The sequence below is a fragment of the Bos indicus genome, chromosome 12 (genome assembly GCF_029378745.1).
Source record: "Bos indicus isolate NIAB-ARS_2022 breed Sahiwal x Tharparkar chromosome 12, NIAB-ARS_B.indTharparkar_mat_pri_1.0, whole genome shotgun sequence".
Classification (NCBI taxonomy): Eukaryota; Metazoa; Chordata; class Mammalia; order Artiodactyla; family Bovidae; genus Bos; species Bos indicus.
This window is the reverse complement of record NC_091771.1, coordinates 71,085,535-71,105,569: the sequence shown is the minus strand read 5'-3', so window position 1 is coordinate 71,105,569 and position 20,035 is coordinate 71,085,535. Positions and strand designations below refer to the sequence as shown.

General features: G+C 40.9%; 1 protein-coding gene across 1 annotated transcript in view; it reads right to left on the bottom strand.

Moving 5' to 3' along the window:
• LOC139176097 (ATP-binding cassette sub-family C member 4-like) overlaps positions 1-20,035 on the bottom strand; it is a 163,553-nt gene that overhangs the window by 112,243 nt on the left and 31,275 nt on the right. The window contains exons 12-16 of the mRNA XM_070799963.1: positions 8,583-8,679; positions 4,732-4,929; positions 3,229-3,369; positions 2,431-2,468; positions 1,633-1,727 (exon numbers count right to left, since the gene is read on the bottom strand). Of these exons, the coding sequence (XP_070656064.1) occupies positions 1,633-1,727; positions 2,431-2,468; positions 3,229-3,369; positions 4,732-4,929; positions 8,583-8,679 (569 nt within the window). The remainder of the gene's footprint in view (positions 1-1,632; positions 1,728-2,430; positions 2,469-3,228; positions 3,370-4,731; positions 4,930-8,582; positions 8,680-20,035) is intronic.

Here is a 20,035-nt window from a genome sequence, read left to right as displayed (position 1 = left end):
GACTCTAGGTCCATCCATGTCTCAACAAATGACCTAATTTCATTCCTTTCCATGGATGAGTAATATTCCAGTGTATATGTGTGTTATTTGCTCAGTCATGTCCAACTCTCTGTAACCCCATGCACTGTAGCCTGCCAGGCTTCTCTGTTCATGGAATTCTCCAAGCATGAATACTGGAGTGAGTTGCCATGCCTTTATCCAGGGGTTCTTCCTGACCCAGGGATCAAACCCAGGTCTCCCACATTGCAGGCAGATTCTTTACCATTTGAGCTACCCCCCAACCCAGTGTATATATGTACCATAAATGAGATGAAAAGACAGTCCTGATAATGGGAGAAAATAATTACAAAATAAGTAACAAACCAGGGATTAATCTCCACAATATACAAACAGCTCATGCGGCTTAGTATCAAAACAAACAAAAAAGCAAACAAACAACTTAATAAAAAACTGGGCAGAATATCTATATAGATCTTTCTCCAAAGAAGACATACAAATGGCTAAGAGGCACATGAAAAGATGCTCAATATCATTATTAGAGAAATGCAGATCAAAACTCTGATAAGCTATTACCTCACACCAGTCAGAATGTCCATCATCAAAAAATATACAAACAATAAATGCTAGAGAAGGTGTGGAAAAAAGGAACCTCTCTCACTGTTAGTAGGAATGTAAATTGCTACAGTCACTTTGGCGAACAGTATGGAGGTTCCTTAAAAAATAGAAAATAGAATCACCATATGACCCAGAAATCCAACTACTGGGCATATACCTTGAGAAAACCATAATTCAAAAAGACACATGCACCCCAGTGTTCATAGCAACACTATTTACAAAAGCTAGGACATGAAAGCCACCTAAATATCCATCAACAGATGAATGGATAAAGAAGGCATTTAAAGTTTTTCTTAAAGACATCCTTTAAATAATATGTAATGCTATGCTATATATATTCTAAATACTCTTGTGAATAGAGACAGTCATGATAATATTAGTCTAGCAAGCCAAATTTTGAGTTAATCACACAGTTGGGAAGGAAATAACACTGTGATCTCGGGGTACGAAAGAGAAGGAATCCTAATTCCAGACACTGGACTTCCCATGATTAGTTTCTCAAGTTATTAGTGAAGCCCAGGAGATGAGCAGTGTGGAAATGGGAGCTTTGCATACCTGGGAGGGAATAATGCTTTTATCTGGGGCCCACGCTGCCAGAGGATTTCATCCAAGATCAATAAAAGCCAGGGTTTATTCAGACAGAACCAGAACAACCTGAACCACTGAGTAGGGATCCATTTCTGTTCCCCTTACCCAGCCATACAGCGATATAAGATTTAGTTAAAGAACCTATTAGAATACACAATAGCTACATATTTCCAGTGGCTGATTTTCTCAATATGCAATCCTGGTTTAACTACAAAATCCAGTATGGACCAAATTAAGAGTCTTCATTCAACCTATTTTCTTCTAGTATATCTTTAAAATAACTATTCTAAGTAAGTCACAGAGTAAATGTAATTCAGATACTTATTCTATTAAGACATTACTAAATTACTCTGGAAGCCCTCTTGCTCATGCAGACTCATTGTAAGCACCTTAAACTCTGGTATTACAGAGCAGATGACTCAACTTTACCTGAATAAACTCCTAAGTACCAGTTCAGAACAAACACTACATCTTCATCTTCTTTTACTGATGCCCCAGAATACAGGTCACTTTGTAGATTCGACCTATGAAACAGAAAATAAAAAATATTACACTATAGATATACATAGATTTTACACAAATATCATCAAAAAATTACCACAACTCAAGAAATGTATTTTATGCTGGAAACTGTTTCCCAGCTCACAAGGCCCTCTGTGTGTCTTCCTTTTAAAAATCTGAATCATGACTTTCAGTTTTCAAAATTATCTGGGAAGACAGAAGATGAATTTATGGTTGCCGAGGTAAAGGATAGATAGAATGTTTGGATGCTCATGCACAAACTGCTATATTTAAAACAGGTAACCAACAAGGGTTTATTGTATAGCACATGGAAGTCTGCCCAGTGTTATGTGGCAGCCTGGATGGGAGGGAAGTCTGGGGGAGGATGGATATATATATATATATATATATATATATATGGCTGCATCCCTTCACTGTTCATAGGAAACTATCACAACATTGTTGATCAGCTATATTGCAATACAATATTAAAAGTTAAAAAAAAGAAAAAGAATTGTCTGTGAAGAAGCTGCTACAGGGAAGGACATGGGGAGAGACTACTGGGGGATCACACACCACCCGCAGGAACTTTCATCTTTCTTCAGGGAAACTATGTGGGGGTCAGAAGAGGAGGCTGAACAAGCCCCATCTCTCCCCCTGATTCTGTGGGAAAAGGGGCTTTGTGTAGATTTCATAGTACTCTGGGTCAGACCAGGAATCACTCACCACAATGCAAGCCACCAGTCCTGCACAACATAGGTAACCTGGAGCAGGAAACAACAGTCACTCACACACTGACATCACTGAGCCTCACACCCCGCTCACTAGGATGGGGGATGGAAAGGCTCCAGAACATGAAGACAGTCCTTCCAGTTCAGGTCTGTGCCAAACCCTACACCCCAGATAACCACAGGTCAGGGGAGGGCATCTTACAACTTAATATGTTTAAAAGAAACCCCCTTTTCCCTAGGAGACTTTGCTCCCCAAATATAATGTACGTCAATGCAAATCCAAGTGGACTGCAAAAGACAGTAATAACAGTACAAATGTTGGGATTTTTCTCAAAGCAAAAGCTTGACAGGTACAGTGATGGTCAGTTCTGGGTTTCAGCTTGGCTAGGTCAGTCTCCAGTGATTCAACCAAACACTCATCTAGATGTTGCTGTGAAGGTATTTTGTGGATGTGGTTCACATCCATCATCAGAACTTCAGGAGAGGAGACCACCCTCAACACTGTGGTGGCCTCGTCCAGTCAGATGAAGGCTTGAAGAGCAAAACCTGAGGCTTCCTAGAGGAGGAAGAACTTCTGTCTTAAGACATCAGGGTCAGCTCCTGTCTTAAGGTTTCAGTCTACAGGCATGCCTTTCAGATTTCACATTCACCAAGCTAGGCCCACAACTGCATGAGCAAAGTCTTTGAGATAAATCCCTTAATATATATATTTAAAAATAATTATGAAATACAGTATAAATAGTATATGAATATCAAGCTGAGTGCACAAACCAAAATAAACGCCCTTACGTACCTGAGCTGCGATGTTGACTAGAATAAGGAAGATGATGACAGGCCAATCAGCACCAGCTGTGAAGTAATTCACATAGGTCTTAAAACCTACTTTTCCTTCCAAATGGTCCTCCAGAGGTAGTGTAACCTGTATATTCTCAGTCTAGAAAGGAAAAATGCAGTGAGAGATGAAATTTTTAAAAATGAATCCCAAATTTCAAGAGCTCAGCAATGTCCTCCACTGCAAAGCTGTGGGAAACAGACACATCTCATACATTGATAGGAGTGCAGGATGGTTCACCTCCTACAGAGAAGGGTGGGGAAATATCTGGCCAACCACATATGTGTTTACCCTTGGACCCAGCCATCCTACTTCTAGGAATCTACCAGAAATAAGGATATGTCATTTGCATGAGTTCATTCAATGTTGGGCAGTTTTGCTTAAAATACATCATGACTCTCAACACACACAACAAAATCAATTAACATACAAATGCAGAAGTTTGATCTAAGATAACACACAAAATGATATGGAGCTAATGTATTCCTCTAGATGACTTGTGTTATTCAATGGTAGAAACATAAAACATACTTGGGGCTCAAAATACTAGCCAAATACAGTAAACTGAGTTCAGAGAGAGAGCTGGAGTAATATGAGTTTGGATAGCACATTGCAAGATGTGATCTGAATCTATATGGTTCCTAAGTTTCAGAGAATGATTCCTGAGTTTAGAAAGTGAACTGATAATCTGAATACTTATCAGAACCATTCCAGGCTCCTGGGTTTGGATATTGAGGGTTTGGCTATCAAGGGAATATCTGTGTATGTTTTTATGGGAGATCTAGAGCATTTCCTCATTTCTGTCTGGAGGACTTGGAATGCATTGTAGCATCACAGGAGCCTAGTGTGTCCTTGGCTCTACCCTGGCCACTGGGCTTCAAGGTTGATAAAATGTGGTTCTCAGTTTTGAAGGGTAAGAAAGGAGGACGGGAACTAACACCAAAGTGTCTACCATGTGCCAGGCCCTTTGCACACGTTACCTCTGGCCTATCACAAACCATCTGACACCGAGGCAAAACATTACCATCAGTCACCTGCAGTGCCAGAACATTTCAACATATAGGAAAAGTAGCTGATTTAATGTGGCAACAGCAGGACTCAGTCTAAGGGGGTCTTCACATTAAGCCTCTGGATGCCTAAGAGAAGCCAGGGGCCACCAGCATGACTAGGATGTAACTAAGGTAAACTGAAGAGTTCTCAATCAGTGTGAGCCACATGCACTCCAAAATACATAGCAGTGTACCCACTTCTGATCTCCATAAGATTCTCCATCCTACACTCAAAGGGGAACCCAAGGCAGGCTTGCTCCCTTCATGCTCTTCTAACTCTACTAATTCGATTGAACAAGACTTTGGGAACTTAGGATCTACTTTGGGACAAATGAAGATGTCACAAGCAGACTGAAGGTCCCTGAGACCACCAAGAGCAGACAGACCCGGGCACACTGCAGGGTGAGAAACTCACATCTTGGTCTTCTGGAGCAGCATCTTTCAATGAGGGTCTGGGAGACTGGAGAGACTGAACCAAAGACTCAGAAATCACAGTGGGAGTTCCTGGAACTGGAGATGGTTGAGACTTCTCATTCCCCTTCTCAAAAAAGGAAAAAATATCTACCCCGGATTTCAGGAACTGGGAGTAAGTTCCTCTTTCCACCATTTTGCCCTAAAATTAAAAAAAAAAGAAAGAAAGAAATTAATTGATATTTGATAATATTAAACCAACCTAAATACTAATCAAAAAAGTTATCTGGTCTTAAAATATGATTTTTGAAGAAAAAAAAAATGATCCCTGGGTCTAGAAGTCTTGTTGAGAAATCTAGTTCAGTCAGCTCAGTACACAACTGAGCACTGCATTCTCTGCCAAACCCTGTCCCTGTGTTAGGTCCTGGGGGATATGAAAGAAAGGTGTGCTCATGTGTTAAAAATAGAGGCCATTGACATGACTACCCTGGGCACTTAGGGAAGCAAGAAGCACAGAGGTTGGTGGGAGGATCAGCACAGTCTTTTTAGACAACACAGGAATTGAGAGAAGCCTCATGTGGCAATTCCAGGAAATAAATTTAAATTTAACTCAGAGGTGGGCACAAGCACATCTGCATATGGGTAAGAGTCACTCATTAAATCTTCACTGACCACTGTCACTGTCACACTATCATGTGCCCGGCTGGGATAATAGGAGCCAGCCCCAGACAGAAAACCCATGAGAGTCATCTCCATGGTCTCAACAACGGCCCCTACACACTCAGCAAGTTCCCAACTGAAAATTCAATATTCTACCTTTTAAAGTAATGGGGCTGGGGTGGGTCTTAAACCTTGGCAGTCTGTGCCCACAAGCCAAAAACTAAGCCAGAATCAATGCACTCAGATCCAAGAAAAAACTTAGGAATGACCAACCACAAGCATCCAACCAGGTTTCCCCAAATCAGACAACTGCTTAAGCTACAACCAATCAAATCACTTTCTTTGAACACATGTGACACATCCTTGCACAGTTTCCCTCCCTTCCAAAGTCATATAAAATAACGTGCAGATGTTTTGCTGTTTTCTGACCCCATAAAACCAAACTCAGCTGATTCACTAAGTAGCAAATAAAACATCAGAGGAAAAAAAATGTCAGGATGCAAAACTCATCAAATGAGAGCAGCTCTGGTTGAGGCAGCTCAGGTGGAGGGAACTGGCCCAGGACCCTCGCTGGAACCCCTCTCACCCTCTCCCTTGAGGGGGTCCACTGGGAGAAATGCAGGGAAGTATCTGGGTACTGTCAGATACTGCAGAACTAGAAAATTATGCAGAATGTACTGTGTCTTGTTCCACTTGGGAGGCAAAATTCACATACCTCTTCAATGAAATCACCATTCGCCACATCAAATCTGTAATATACACAATGAAATGACTGGTGGTACAAAGACAGCAATTTCACTCAGCAGTCAAGCGCTGACAATTCCAATGGGACAAGGGGGCAGCCATCCCCTCTCTGCTGTGAGAGAGGGATCAGACAAACAGTGAGGATGGTCCCCAATTCATCCAGGAGTACTCACCAGTGGACAAATAGTTGCTTTGTGAGTACTAAAATTGGGGGTAGTGTCCTCAAAGGAAGCAACAAGGGTTAGGGTTAGTCCCAAAACATCTAGGGATGGAATAAATAGGTTATACTCCAGCCCACTGATCCTATGCTCATAACACTGTCAACACTGGGTTTACACACTAGAATCACCCCCTCTGCACATGAAATCAACTGCTCTCAACCTTGCAAACCTTAGCCCCTTCTAGAGGAGTGGAGAAAGAGTTGACACATGGAACTGCTTCCAGAGAGGCAGGGGTTCTGTATTTTAATAATCTTTCTTGGAGCAGAGATTCATTTCAGAAGTCAGGGATCTGACCAAGGGCCTGTGGAACACTCAGGGGTTAACAACAAAGAGGCTGAGACCTCGAAGTAAAAAAGCCAATGAGTGAAGCACCAAACAACCACCAAGTCTGAACACTTCTCACTAATTTCCACCCCACCCTCAACCATGCTATGAGCTATGGGTTGGATGGTGCTCCCTCCTCAAAAAAGACATGTTCAAACATGACACCTGTGAATGTGACCTTATTTGGAAGCAGGGTCTCTGCAGATGTAATCAAGTTAAGATGAGATAACACTGGAGCAGAGTGACCCTACATCCAATATGACTGATGTCCTTATGAGAAGAGACCTAGACTGACACAGGGACAACCAGGGACAATGGCCATGTGACAACAAAGGCATACATCACAGTGCTGCAGCTGGAAGCCAAGGAAAACTAAGGAAGTCCCGTGAACACCAGAGGCTGGAAGGAAGGATTCTCCCCTAGAGCCTTCAGGGAGAGCACTGCCCTGCCAGCACCTGGATTTGGGATCTGTAGCCTCCAGAACAGGGAGACGATAAACTTCTGTTGTTGTAAGTCACTCAGTTTGCAGTACTAGGTTACAGTAGCTGTAAAAACTGATACCCTAGCCTGAGCCCACACTTCTGTCTTCTCAGCTTTACTAAGATTCCTAACTGTTCCTTCTGTCACCCCTCCAGTGACCAACAGGGGAATCTCTTAACTCCCACATCAGACCACATCCCTCCTCTGCTCTGGACCGTGCAAGGCTTCCATCCCACTTCTGGTTCCCTGCTCACTACTCAGAGACCAGCTCCCTTTCATTCCCTTGCTCATTCTTGTCAGACACGCTGGTCTTCCTGTTGTTCCTTCAGTCTGCCAGGTCACTCCTTGCTGAGGACCTCCTGCCTCAGACCCCCTCCCCCAGGTGACTGCATGATCCCCCTACCTTCATGTTATTCAGACCCCGTAAGGCACCAGCTCCTCAGGGAGGCAGCCAGGATGTCACTGTCTGTCACATCTTCCCCATAAGAATAGGAGCTTCATGAAAGCAAGACCTTGTCCTCCTGCTGCACAGACTCCCACACATATCGGGCACATAGAGACCTGGGCAGGGAGACCGGCAACTGGAGACACCAGCAAAGAGGGCATCTCTGATTTGGGTGCTCAGCTACCCAGCCTCGCTTCTCCTGTTAATCATAGATGCTCTTGAAGCAAACTAGGTATAACAATCACCTAGATACAAACAGGTATTCATATCTCTAATTTCTAAGTAATACACTTTGACTTAAGTCATGGAAGAAGAAAATAAAATATTCTAAATAAACATTACACTTAACAAATTTCATTAGAAGATTGATGATTCAGTAACCTAGGGTTTATGTGGCTTAGGGTGTGAAAGAAAGTGAAAGTCGCTCAGTCGTGTCCAACTCTTTGCGACCCCATGGACTATACAGTCCATGAAATTCTCCAGGCCAAAGTACTAGAGTGGGTAGTGTTTCCCTTCTCCAGGGGACCTTCCCAACCCAGGGATCAAACCCAGGTCTCCTACATTGCAGGAGGATTCTTTACCAACTGAGCAAGGGAAGCCCTAGAGTGTCGGCTTAGAGTGTAGTAGTGATATTTCTGGGCTTTCCAGATGGCCCTAGTAAAGAATCTGCCTGTCAATGAGACAGTGTTTGATGATAAGAGACTCAGTTTCAGTTCCCGAGTCAGGAAAATCCCCTGGAGGAGGGCATGGCAACCCCCTCCAGTATTCTCACCCAGGAAATCCCATGAACAGAAGAGCCAGGTGGGCTACAGGTCTTTGGATTCATCCTTCAAGGCATGAACAGCAGCTGTGAGAAGAAGAGGGCATAAAACTCAAGAAGAGGGTGTTTACCATGAATTCGAGGAGACTGACTTGCAGGGATGTCTGTCCTTGGACACACCTGAGTGCTAGCAATTCCACAGACTTCTATAGACTACTTACATCTCTCAGTATCAGAATCTGACTTGCATCTTTTAGGTACTGCAGCTGATGAGTCACTAAGATTGTGATCTTCTCCTTCAAGACCTGATGAATACACCTACAAATGTAAAAGGTACAGTATGCAAAAGCACGTTAATGGGGGTGCTTCAAACTGGAAACTTACATTTTGAAAAGAATAAGACAAAGACCAGGGGGAGGAGCCAAGATGGCGGAGGAGTAGGACGGGGAGAACACTTTCTCCCCCACAAATTCACCAAAAGAGCATTTAAACGTCGAGTAAATTCCACAAAACAACTTCTGAATGCCGGCAGAGGACATCAGGCACCCAGAAAAGCAACCCAACTCTTTGAAAGGAGCGCGACTGAACAAGTGAGCCTAAAAAAAAAAAAAAAAGTTTCCTCCACTGTCCACTTTGTGTCAGGGCGGAAACCAGACACTGAAGAGACCAGCAAATAGAAGAAGCTATAACAGAGGGAAATGCCTTGGAAGCTACAGGCAATAGATGAAAACCCTGTGGTTACTATGGACTACATAGGAAGGGGCCTATAGATCTTGAGAAATATAAGTCGGACCAAGGAACTAGCCAAAAATGAACTGAACCCGCAATACTCACAACAAAACCAGAAAAAGTCCCAGATATATTTTTACTATTTTTACGATTATTCTTTCTTTCTTCTTTTTTCTAATTAGAAAAAAAAAATTTTTAAGTCCTCTATTGTTCCTTTAATTTTCACGTTTATAACCTATTACTTTGCAAAAAAAAAAAAAGACCCTATTTATTTTCTTCTTCAGCAAACTTCATATATACATATTTTATAATTTTTTGACCTTGTTTTTTTTCTTCTTCTTCTTTTCTTTAACATTGTATTTTTGAAATTCCAAACTCTACTCTAGTTTTTTAATTTTAGCTTTTTGGTATATGTTATCAATTTTGTACCTATAGTTTTTTTTATAATTTCTGTGACTTTTTTTTCTTTTTCTGTTTCTTTCTCTTCTTCTTTTATATAACATTGTATATCTGAAATTCCAAACTCTACTCTAGTTTTTTAATTTATGCTTTTTGGTATTTGATATCAATTTTGTACCTGTATTTTCTTTATAATTTTTGCGACATTGTTTGTTTTTGTTTGTTTGTTTTCTCTCTTTATGTTTCTTCTTCCTTTTTTTAACATTGTATTTTTGAAATTCCAAACTCTACTCTAGATTTTTAATTTTTGCTTTTTGGTATTAGTTATCAATTTAGTACCTATATTTTCTTTATAATTTTCATGACCTTGTTTGTTTTTCTTTGTTCATTTTTTCTCTCTTTCTTTTCCTTCTTCTTTTCTTTAACATCATATTTTTCAAATTCCAAACTCTACTCTAGGTTTTTAAGTTTTGCTTTTATGTGTTTGTTACCAATTTTGTACCTTTAAGAACCCAATCTTCAAGACCCATTTTTCACTATGGAGTGAGATTACTGGCTTGACTGCTTTCTTTCCCTTTGGACTCTCCTTTTTCTCCACCAGGTCGCCTGTGTCTCCTCCCTAACCCCTCTCTACTCTACCCAACTCTGTGAATTTCTGTGTGTCCCAGACGGTGGAGAACACTTAGGGAACTGATTACTGGCTGGATCTGTCTCCCTCCTTTTCATTCCCCCCTTTTATCCTTCTGGCCACCTCTGTCTCCTTCCTCCTTCTTCTCTTCTCTGTAAAACTCTGAGTGGTCCAGTTGTGAAGTGCACATAAGGAAGTGACTACTGGCTACCCCACTCTCTCCACTATTGATTCCACCTCATCTCATTTGGGTCACCTCTAACTTCCTCCTTCCTCTTCTCTTCTCCATGTAACGCTGTGAACCTCTCTGAGTGACCCTCACAGTAGAGAAACTTTTCATCTTTAATGTAGATGTTTTATCAATGGTGCTGTATAGAAGGAGAAGTTTTGAAACTTCCGTAATAATAAGACCAATAACTGGAAGCAGGAGGCTTAAGTCCAAACCTTGACTCCAGGGAACTCCTGACTCCAAGGAACATTAATTGACAGGAGCTCATCAAACGCCTCCATACATACACTGAAACCAAGCACCACACAAGGGCCAACGAGTTCCAGGGCAAGACATACCAAGCAAATTCTCCAGCAACAAAGGAACTTAGACCTAAGCTTCAAGACACAAGCTGCCCAAAGTCACCCCAAAACCATAGACATCTCATAACTCATTACTGGACATTTCATTGCACTCCAGAGAGAAGAAATACAGCTCCACCCACCAAAACACCGACACAAGCTTCCCTAACCAGGGAACCTTGACAAGCCACCTGCACAAACCCACACACAGCAAGGAAAAGCCACAATAAAGAGAACTCCACAAACTGCCAGAATACAGAAAGGACACCCCACACTCAGTAATTTAAACAAGATGAAGAGACAGAGGAATACCCAGCAGATAAAAGAACAGGATAAATGCCCATCAAACCAAACAAAAGAGGAAGAGATAGGAAATCTACCTGATAAAGAATTCCGAATAATGATAGGGAAATTGATCCCAAAATCTTGAAATTAAAATGGAATCACAGATAAATAGCCTGGAGACAAGGATTGAGAAGATGCAAGAAAGGTTTAACAAGGACCTAGAAGAAATAAAAAAGAGTCAATATATAATGAATAATGCAATAAATGAAATTAAAAACACTCTGGAGGCAACAAATAGTAGAATAACAGAGGCAGAAGATAGGATTAGTGAATTAGAAGACAGAATGGTAGAAATTAATGAATCAGAGAGGATAAAAGAAAAACGAATTAAAAGAAATGAGGACAATCTCAGAGACTTCCAGGACAATATTAAACACTACAACATTCGAATCATAGGGGTCCCAGAAGAAGAAGACAAAAAGAAAGACCATGAGAAAATACTTGAGGAGATAATAGTTGAAAACTTCCCTAAAATGGGGAAGGAAATAATCACCCAGTTCCAAGAAATCCAGAGAGTCCCGAACAGGATAAACCCAAGGCGAAACACCCCAAGACACATAGTAATCAAATTAACAAAGATCAAACACAAAGAACAAATATTAAAAGCAGCAAGGGAAAAACAACAAATAACACACAAGGGAATTCCCATAAGGATAACAGCTGATCTTTCAATAGAAACGCTTCAAGCCAGGAGGGAATGGCAAGACATACTTAAAATGATGAAAGAAAATAACCTACAGCCCAGATTATTGTACCCAGCAAGGATCTCATTCAAGTATGAAGGAGAAATCAAAAGCTTTTCAGACAAGCAAAAGCTAAGAGAATTCTACACCACCAAACCAGCTCTCCAACAAATACTAAAGGATATTCTCTAGACAGGAAACACAAAAACGGTGTATAAATTTGAACCCAAAACAATAAATTAAATGGCAATGGGATCATACTTATCAGTAATTACCTTAAACGTAAATGGGTTGAATGCCCCAACCAAAAGACAAAGACTGGCTGAATGGATACAAAAACAAGACCCCTACATATATTGTCTACAGGAGACCCACCTCAAAAGAGGGGACACATACAGACTGAAAGTGAAGGGCTGGAAAAAGATTTTCCATGCAAATAGGGACAAAAAGAAAGCAGGAGTAGCAATACTCATATCAGATAAAATAGACTTTAAAACAAAGGCTGTGAAAAGAGACAAAGAAGGTCACTACATAATGATCAAAGGATCAATCCAAGAAGAAGATATAACAATTATAAATATATATGCACCCAACACGGGAGCACCACAGTACGTAAGACAAATGCTAACAAGTATGAAAGGAGAAATTAACAATAACACAATAATAGTGGGAGACTTTAATATCCCACTCACACCTATGGACAGATCAACTAAACAGAAAATTAACAAGGAAACACAAACTTTAAATGATACAATAGACCGGTTAGACCTAATTGATATCTATAGGACATTTCATCCCAAAACAATTAATTTCACCTTTTTCTCAAGCGCACATGGAACCTTCTCCAGGATAGATCACATCCTGGGCCATAAAGGTAGCCTTGGTAAATTCAAAAAAATTGAAATCATTCCAAGCATCTTTTCTGACCACAATGCAGTAAGATTAGATCTCAATTACAGGAGAAAAAGTATTAAAAATTCCAACATTTAGAGGCTGAACAACACGCTGCTGAATAACCAACAAAACACAGAAGAAATAAAAAAAGAAATCAAAATTTGCATAGAAACGAATGAAAATGAAAACACAACAACCCAAAACCTGTGGGACACGGTAAAAGCAGTCCTAAGGGGAAAGTTCATAGCAATACAGGCACACCTCAAGAAACAAGAAAAAAGTCAAATAAATAACCTAACTCTACACCTAAAGCAACTAGAAAAGGAAGAAATGAAGAACCCCAGGGTTAGTAGAAGGAAAGAAATCTTAAAAATTAGAGCAGAAATAAATGCAAAAGAAACAAAAGAGACCATAGCAAAAATCAACAAAACCAAAAGCTGGTTCTTTGAAAGGATAAATAAAACTGACAAACAATTAGCCAGACTCATCAAGAAACAAAGGGAGAAAAATCAAATCAATAAAATTAGAAATGAAAATGGAGAGATCATAACAGACAACACAGAAATACAAAGGATCATAAGAGACTACTATCAACAATTATATACCAATAAAATGGACAACGTGGAAGAAATGGACAAATTCTTAGAAAAGTACAACTTTCCAAAACTCGACCAGGAAGAAATAGAAAATCTTAACAGACCCATCACAAGCACGGAAATTGAAACTGTAATCAAAAATCTTCCAGCAAACAAAAGCCCAGGTCCAGATGGCTTCACAGCTGAATTCTACCAAAAATTTAGAGAAGAGCTAACACCTATCCTGCTCAAACTCTTCCAGAAAATTGCAGAGGAAGGTAAACTTCCAGACTCATTCTATGAGGCCACCATCACCCTAATACCAAAACCTGACAAAGATCCCACAAAAAAAGAAAACTACAGGCCAATATCGCTGATGAACATAGATGCAAAAATCCTTAACAAAATTCTAGCAATCAGAATCCAACAACACATTAAAAAGATCATACACCATGACCAAGTGGGCTTTATCCCAGTGATGCAAGGATTCTTCAATATCCGCAAATCAATCAATGTAATACACCACATTAACAAATTGAAAAACAAAAACCATATGATTATCTCAATAGATGTAGAGAAAACCTTTGACAAAATTCAACACCCATTTATGATAAAAACTCTCCAGAAAGCAGGAATAGAAGGAACATACCTCAACATAATAAAAGCTATATATGACAAACCCACAGCAAACATTATCCTCAATGGTGAAAAATTGAAAGCATTTCCTCTAAAGTCAGGAACAAGACAAGGGTGCCCACTTTCACCATTACTATTCAACATAGTTTTGGAAGTTTTGGCCACAGCAATCAGAGCAGAAAAAGAAATAAAAGGAATCCAAATTGGAAAAGAAGAAGTAAAACTCTCACTATTTGCAGATGACATGATCCTCTACATGGAAAACCCTAAAGACTCCACCAGAAAATTACTAGAACTAATCAATGACTACAGTAAAGTTGCAGGATATAAAATCAACACACAGAAATCCCTTGCATTCCTATACACTAATAATGAGAAAACAGAAAGAGAAATTAAGGAAACAATTCCATTCACCATTGCAACGGAAAGAATAAAATACTTAGGAATATATCTACCTAAAGAAACTAAAGACCTATACATAGAAAACTATAAAACACTGGTGAAAGAAATCAAAGAGAACACTAATAGATGGAGAAATATACCATGTTCATGGATTGGAAGAATCAATATAGTGAAAATGAGTATACTACCCAAAGCAATTTATAGATTCAATGCAATCCCTATCAAGCTACCAACAGTATTTTTCACAGAGCTAGAACAAATAATTTCACAATTTGTATGGAAATACAAAAAACCTCGAATAGGCAAAGCGATCTTGAGAAAGAAGAATGGAACTGGAGGAATCAACCTACCTGACTTCAGGCTCTACTACAAAGCCACAGTTATCCAGACAGTATGGTACTGGCACAAAGACAGAAATATAGATCAATGGAACAAAATAGAAAGCCCAGAGATAAATCCATGCACATATGGACACCTTATCTTTGACAAAGGAGGCAAGAATATACAATGGATTAAAGACAATCTCTTTAACAAGTGGTGCTGGGAAATCTGGTCAACCACTTGTAAAAGAATGAAACTAGAACACTTTCTAACACCATACACAAAAATAAATTCAAAATGGATTAAAGATCTAAATGTAAGACCAGAAACTATAAAACTCCTAGAGGAGAACATAGGCAAAACACTCTCTGACATGCATCACAGCAGGATCCTCTATGATCCACCTCCCAGAATATTGGAAATAAAAGCAAAAATAAACAAATGGGACCTAATTAACCTTAAAAGCTTCTGCACATCAAAGGAAACTATTAGCAAGGTGAAAAGACAGCCTTCAGAATGGGAGAAAATAATAGCAAATGAAGCAACTGACAAACAACTAATCTCAAAAATATACAAGCAACTCCTACAGCTCAACTCCAGAAAAATAAATGACCCAATCAAAAAATGGGCCAAAGAACTAAATAGACATTTCTCCAAAGAAGACATACAGATGGCTAACAAACACATGAAAAGATGCTCAACCTCACTCATTATCAGAGAAATGCAAATCAAAACCACTATGAGGTACGATTTCACACCAGTCAGAATGGCTGTGATCCAAAAGTCTACAAATAATAAATGCTGGAGAGGGTGTGGAGAAAAGGGAACCCTCTTACACTGTTGGTGGGAATGCAAACTAGTACAGCCACTATGGAGAACAGTGTGGAGATTCCTTAAAAAACTGGAAATAGAACTGCCTTATGATCCAGCAATCCCACTGCTGGGCATACACACTGAGGAAACCAGAAGGGAAAGAGACACGTGTACCCCAATGTTCATCGCAGCACTGTTTATAATAGCCAGGACATGGAAGCAACCTAGATGTCCATCATCAGATGAATGGATAAGAAAGCTGTGGTACATATACACAATGGAGTATTAATCAGCCATTAAAAAGAATACATTTGAATTAGTTTTAATGAGGTGGATGAAACTGGAGCCTATTATACAGAGTGAAGTAAGCCAGAAGGAAAAACACCAGTACAGTATACTAACACATATATATGGCATTTAGAAAGATGGTAACAATAACCCTGTGTACGAGACAGCAAAAGAGACACTGATGTATAGAACAGTCTTATGGACTCTGTGGGAGAGGGAGAGGGTGGGAAGATTTGGGAGAATGGCATTGAAACATGTAAAATATCATGTATGAAACGAGATGCCAGTCCAGGTTCGATGCACGATACTGGATGCTTGGGGCTAGTGCACTGGGACGACCCAGAGGGATGGTATGGGGAGGGAGGAGGGAGGAGGGTTCAGGATGGGGAACACATGTATACCTGTGGCAGATTCATTTTGATATTTGGCAAAACTAATTATGCAAAGTTTAAAAAATAAAATTAAATTAAAAAAAATAAATAAAATAAAAATGTTAGAGAAAAAAAAAAAAAAAAGACAAAGACCACACAGCAGTCAAAGATCTGCAATTTAAATACCAAATCAATAATAAATGTTAAATAAATGTAAATCAATTAATCCGACTAGGTTCTTAAATTTATCAGCAGCAAATTTGAACCTAACTCTGCTTAAAAAATTCTAAAAAGCAGCCCACTGAAGGAGGCACAAACAGCTAAGGTTTTTTAATAAAACTCAGCTTAACAATTATATACATGTTTCATAAAGAAAAACAATTGAGTAATACTGAGATTCTTAAATTCTACTGAACTAAAATACTATTTTATTGCTATGTGGGAATGGGAAGAGAGAGATCTATGTCATATAAAACTGTGTACGTTCTTAGACAGCTTTCTGGGTGATTATAATTAATGATGTAAATATTAACAACAACAACAAAAAACTAATAGATTCTAGGTAATCTTTGCCACAGCGCATTTGCTAGACACTTGTTCCCAAAGAATGTTAGATAAAAAATGAATGCCAGTGTGGCCTCCAGTAGTCTCTGCAATATTCCAGAGGAATATTCCATCCAGGAAGCAAGTCTTCTTCCATTAGGAATGAACACTTTTCAAACATGAGAATAAAAGAACGGAATCCAAATGGCCTGAATCACAGTGGAAATCACCCAGTGGCTTAGAGCACATGCCAGTGCTCTATAGTCAAGACCCTCCTCATTATTCAACCTTAAATTTTTTTCACAGGGGAAAAAAAAAAAACTTGCTCCTACATTTTAAATGCAGACCCCTCGGAACTCAGCCCAATCTAACCCCAAAGGGTCCACAACCCCTCTAGGGAAGCAAGTGCCCAGGTCTGGGCCCACGTGATCACAGGCAGGTCTGAGTGCCCCAGCCCTTCGCAGATAAAATCTCAGGAACGTGGGCCAGAGCTCAGCCTGTGAGTGAGTCAGATGGAGAGTCTGGAGGCAGCAGACTGCAGCTCAGTCCCTCTCAGGAGCCTGACAACATCGGACAAGGGACTAAACCTCAGTTTCTTCATCTCAGAACGTCAATGACAACATCATCCACATGTTCTGAGAAATCAAACCACCAGCACGCTCAGTAAATGTCAGCCCCCTTCTCCACTCCTCCCTAACCACAAGTGGACCCATGCTTTGGACAAAGTACAGAAGAGTCCTACGGGGACACTCTGGACACGGGGTCTGTGATCAGAATCAGGACCCCGGGACTCAGATACACAAACCATCGCTTCATTAAGTCCAAAAGGATTCACTTTTACCCTGTAACATGTGTTAGTTCAGCATTCATACTGTTTCTTAACACTTTTTTCAGATATCGTACTAAAGCATTTAAATAGAATTTTTTCTCCTTAATTCATAATTACCTGCCAGTAGTCTCAGAAGATTTGTTAATTGTTAGAAGATTGGATTTGTTAATCAAATCCAATGGGCTGTTATGTCCAAGATAGACCAACACAAAAATTTTAAAATGTTTTCTCAACAGTCCATCACAGATGAGGTAACATAATTATAACGAAGTGATCAACTGATGGCTTTATATTTTTTCCTAAAAAGTGCTTTTATCCAAATCATTAGGAAGATATATTATTTTCCAAGTTTTTAGATTAAAAATTTCCAATTCATGACATAGAAATTATTGAGTCAGCAACCAGTTGTTTAGCTGTTATTCCGATACAGAGAAAATCCTATAATCCCACATATAATCATTTATAAGGGTGGCCCCTGATAGCTCAGTTGGTAAAAAATCTGCCTGCAATGAGGGAGACCTTGGTTTGATCCCTGGGTTGGGAAGATCCCTTGAAGAAGGGAAAGGCTACCCACTTCAGTATTCCGGCCTGAAGAATTCCTACAGTGCATGGGGTGGCAAAGTGTCAGACACGACTGAGAAACTTTCACTTTTCACTCTAAAAGAGGACACTTCCCGTGGTGGAGGGGACACAAATGAAATAGACAGAGGCCACACCTCCATTCATTCAATCAACAGAGGTTTGTAGAGGAGCCAGGCACTGTCTTAAGTGCTGAGGATATACTGAAGTCAACGTAGAAGACAACACTCTGCACCGTGCCCAGGGGGATGCACTGAACGATTATAGAAAATGCACTATTGGACAGTGATGTGTGCTCTAAAGAAAAAGCAAGGGGGGCTGCTGTCTTAGATAGGGAGACATGGGAGCCCTGAGACTCTCTGGGGAAACATCCTGGAAGAAGACACAGCAGGTGCAGGGGTTCTGGGACTGAACACACTGGGCTGAGGCGCCTTCCTGCATTTACAGCTTTGGGGCTGGTGGGGGGACTCATAAATGGCCAAGTGCACCCACTGAGGCTGTAGGAAGACAGCGGGCATGGTGCCCCTGGAGGAGAAGGAAGGGACGGCAGGGCCCGTCTTCCTTCTGTCTCCTGTGCACTGCTCCCTGGCTCTGGGACAGAGGGACCAGTATGCACAGACAGAGAGGGTGAGAAAGGACCCCACAGAGCCAGCACAACTGGATACCTAGTGAATATGGAGATGAGCTAGAAATGCTGATGGGGGTAGGAGAAGCCTGTTCTCTGTCTGAGGACCTGGAGCTGCTTCCTGAATGTGAAGAGGGGTCTGAGAAGGGCTGCAGCAGGAGGGTGAGCTGTGTAGACAGCAGCATGGGAGTCTGATCAGGACAGAACTGAAGACTTGATAATGCAGGAGGCAGGGGTCTGGGATATGGGGCTGAACCAGGACAGGATCCATGACTGGACACAGGTGAGACAGCATCAGTTCACCCAAGGCCCCTCACCTTCTGTAGGTGACAGAACCCATTTAGTGTTCACAGCATAGACTGTAAAACTCACAAACCTTAGTGACCATCCTCCGTCACTGAAGGAATCTTCTAATCATAAGTAAAAGTGTGATTCATTCACTTTTAATACAAAACCCTTCACATGACTAAGCTTCCACGTGACCACCATTTCTCACAGCATATTGTTCCATCCAGTTCTCTAACTTGAGAACACTCTCCAGCTGCTGCTGAGTGACTTCCTAATTTGCTTTCATGCTCTCTGCTTTTGTTTTAAGTCACCCTAGAGAATGTGGTTCTGATTAGCAAACAACAGTTTTAAGCCTGCTTCTATCAAATATATATCCAAAGCGGTGCACCCAAAATATTTGAGAGGATTTTATAAATATCTCCTGTGTTTGAAAAACAGCTCAGGAGAACTTCTGTGATCAGCACACTATATTTGAAACCAATTGCCTTCCCCTGCAGAGAAGGCAATGGCACCCCACTCCAGTACTCTTGCCTGGCAAATCCCATGGACGGAGGAGCCTGGTAGGCTGCAGCCCATGGGGTAGCTAAGAGTCGGGCATGACTGAGTGACTTCACTTTCACTTTTCACTTTCACGCATTGGAGAAGGAAATGGCAACCCACTCCAGTATTCTTGCCTGGAGAACCCCAGGGACAGAGGAGCCTAGTGGGCTGCTGTCTATGGAGTCGCACAGAGTTGGACACGACTGAAGCGACTTAGCAGCAGCAGCAGCAGCAGCCTTCCCCTGTGACACAGATGCAACAGCCAGTAGAATCTGTTCCTGCCCTGATGGAGAACTTGTGCAGATGCACACAAGATGGGGTGACACACATTTCTGAGCTCAGGGCGGGACACTGGGAGCAAGGAGGCTGAGATACTCATGATGCCAGGAGGATGGGGGTGGGGAATCACTGTCACAGCATTAGCTCCTATCCCTGAACTCATGACAAGACACAGGCACTTCTCTAAGGGAAAATTCATCAAGCCATGAGTGGGAGAGGCTGGGAATGGAGGGTCAGATCAGAGAGCTGGAGACCATGCCATGTGTCATCTGCCCTGTTGTCTCATGTTCTCACAGATTCAGTGCTACTATGCAGGTTTGTATAAGTGTTAAAATAT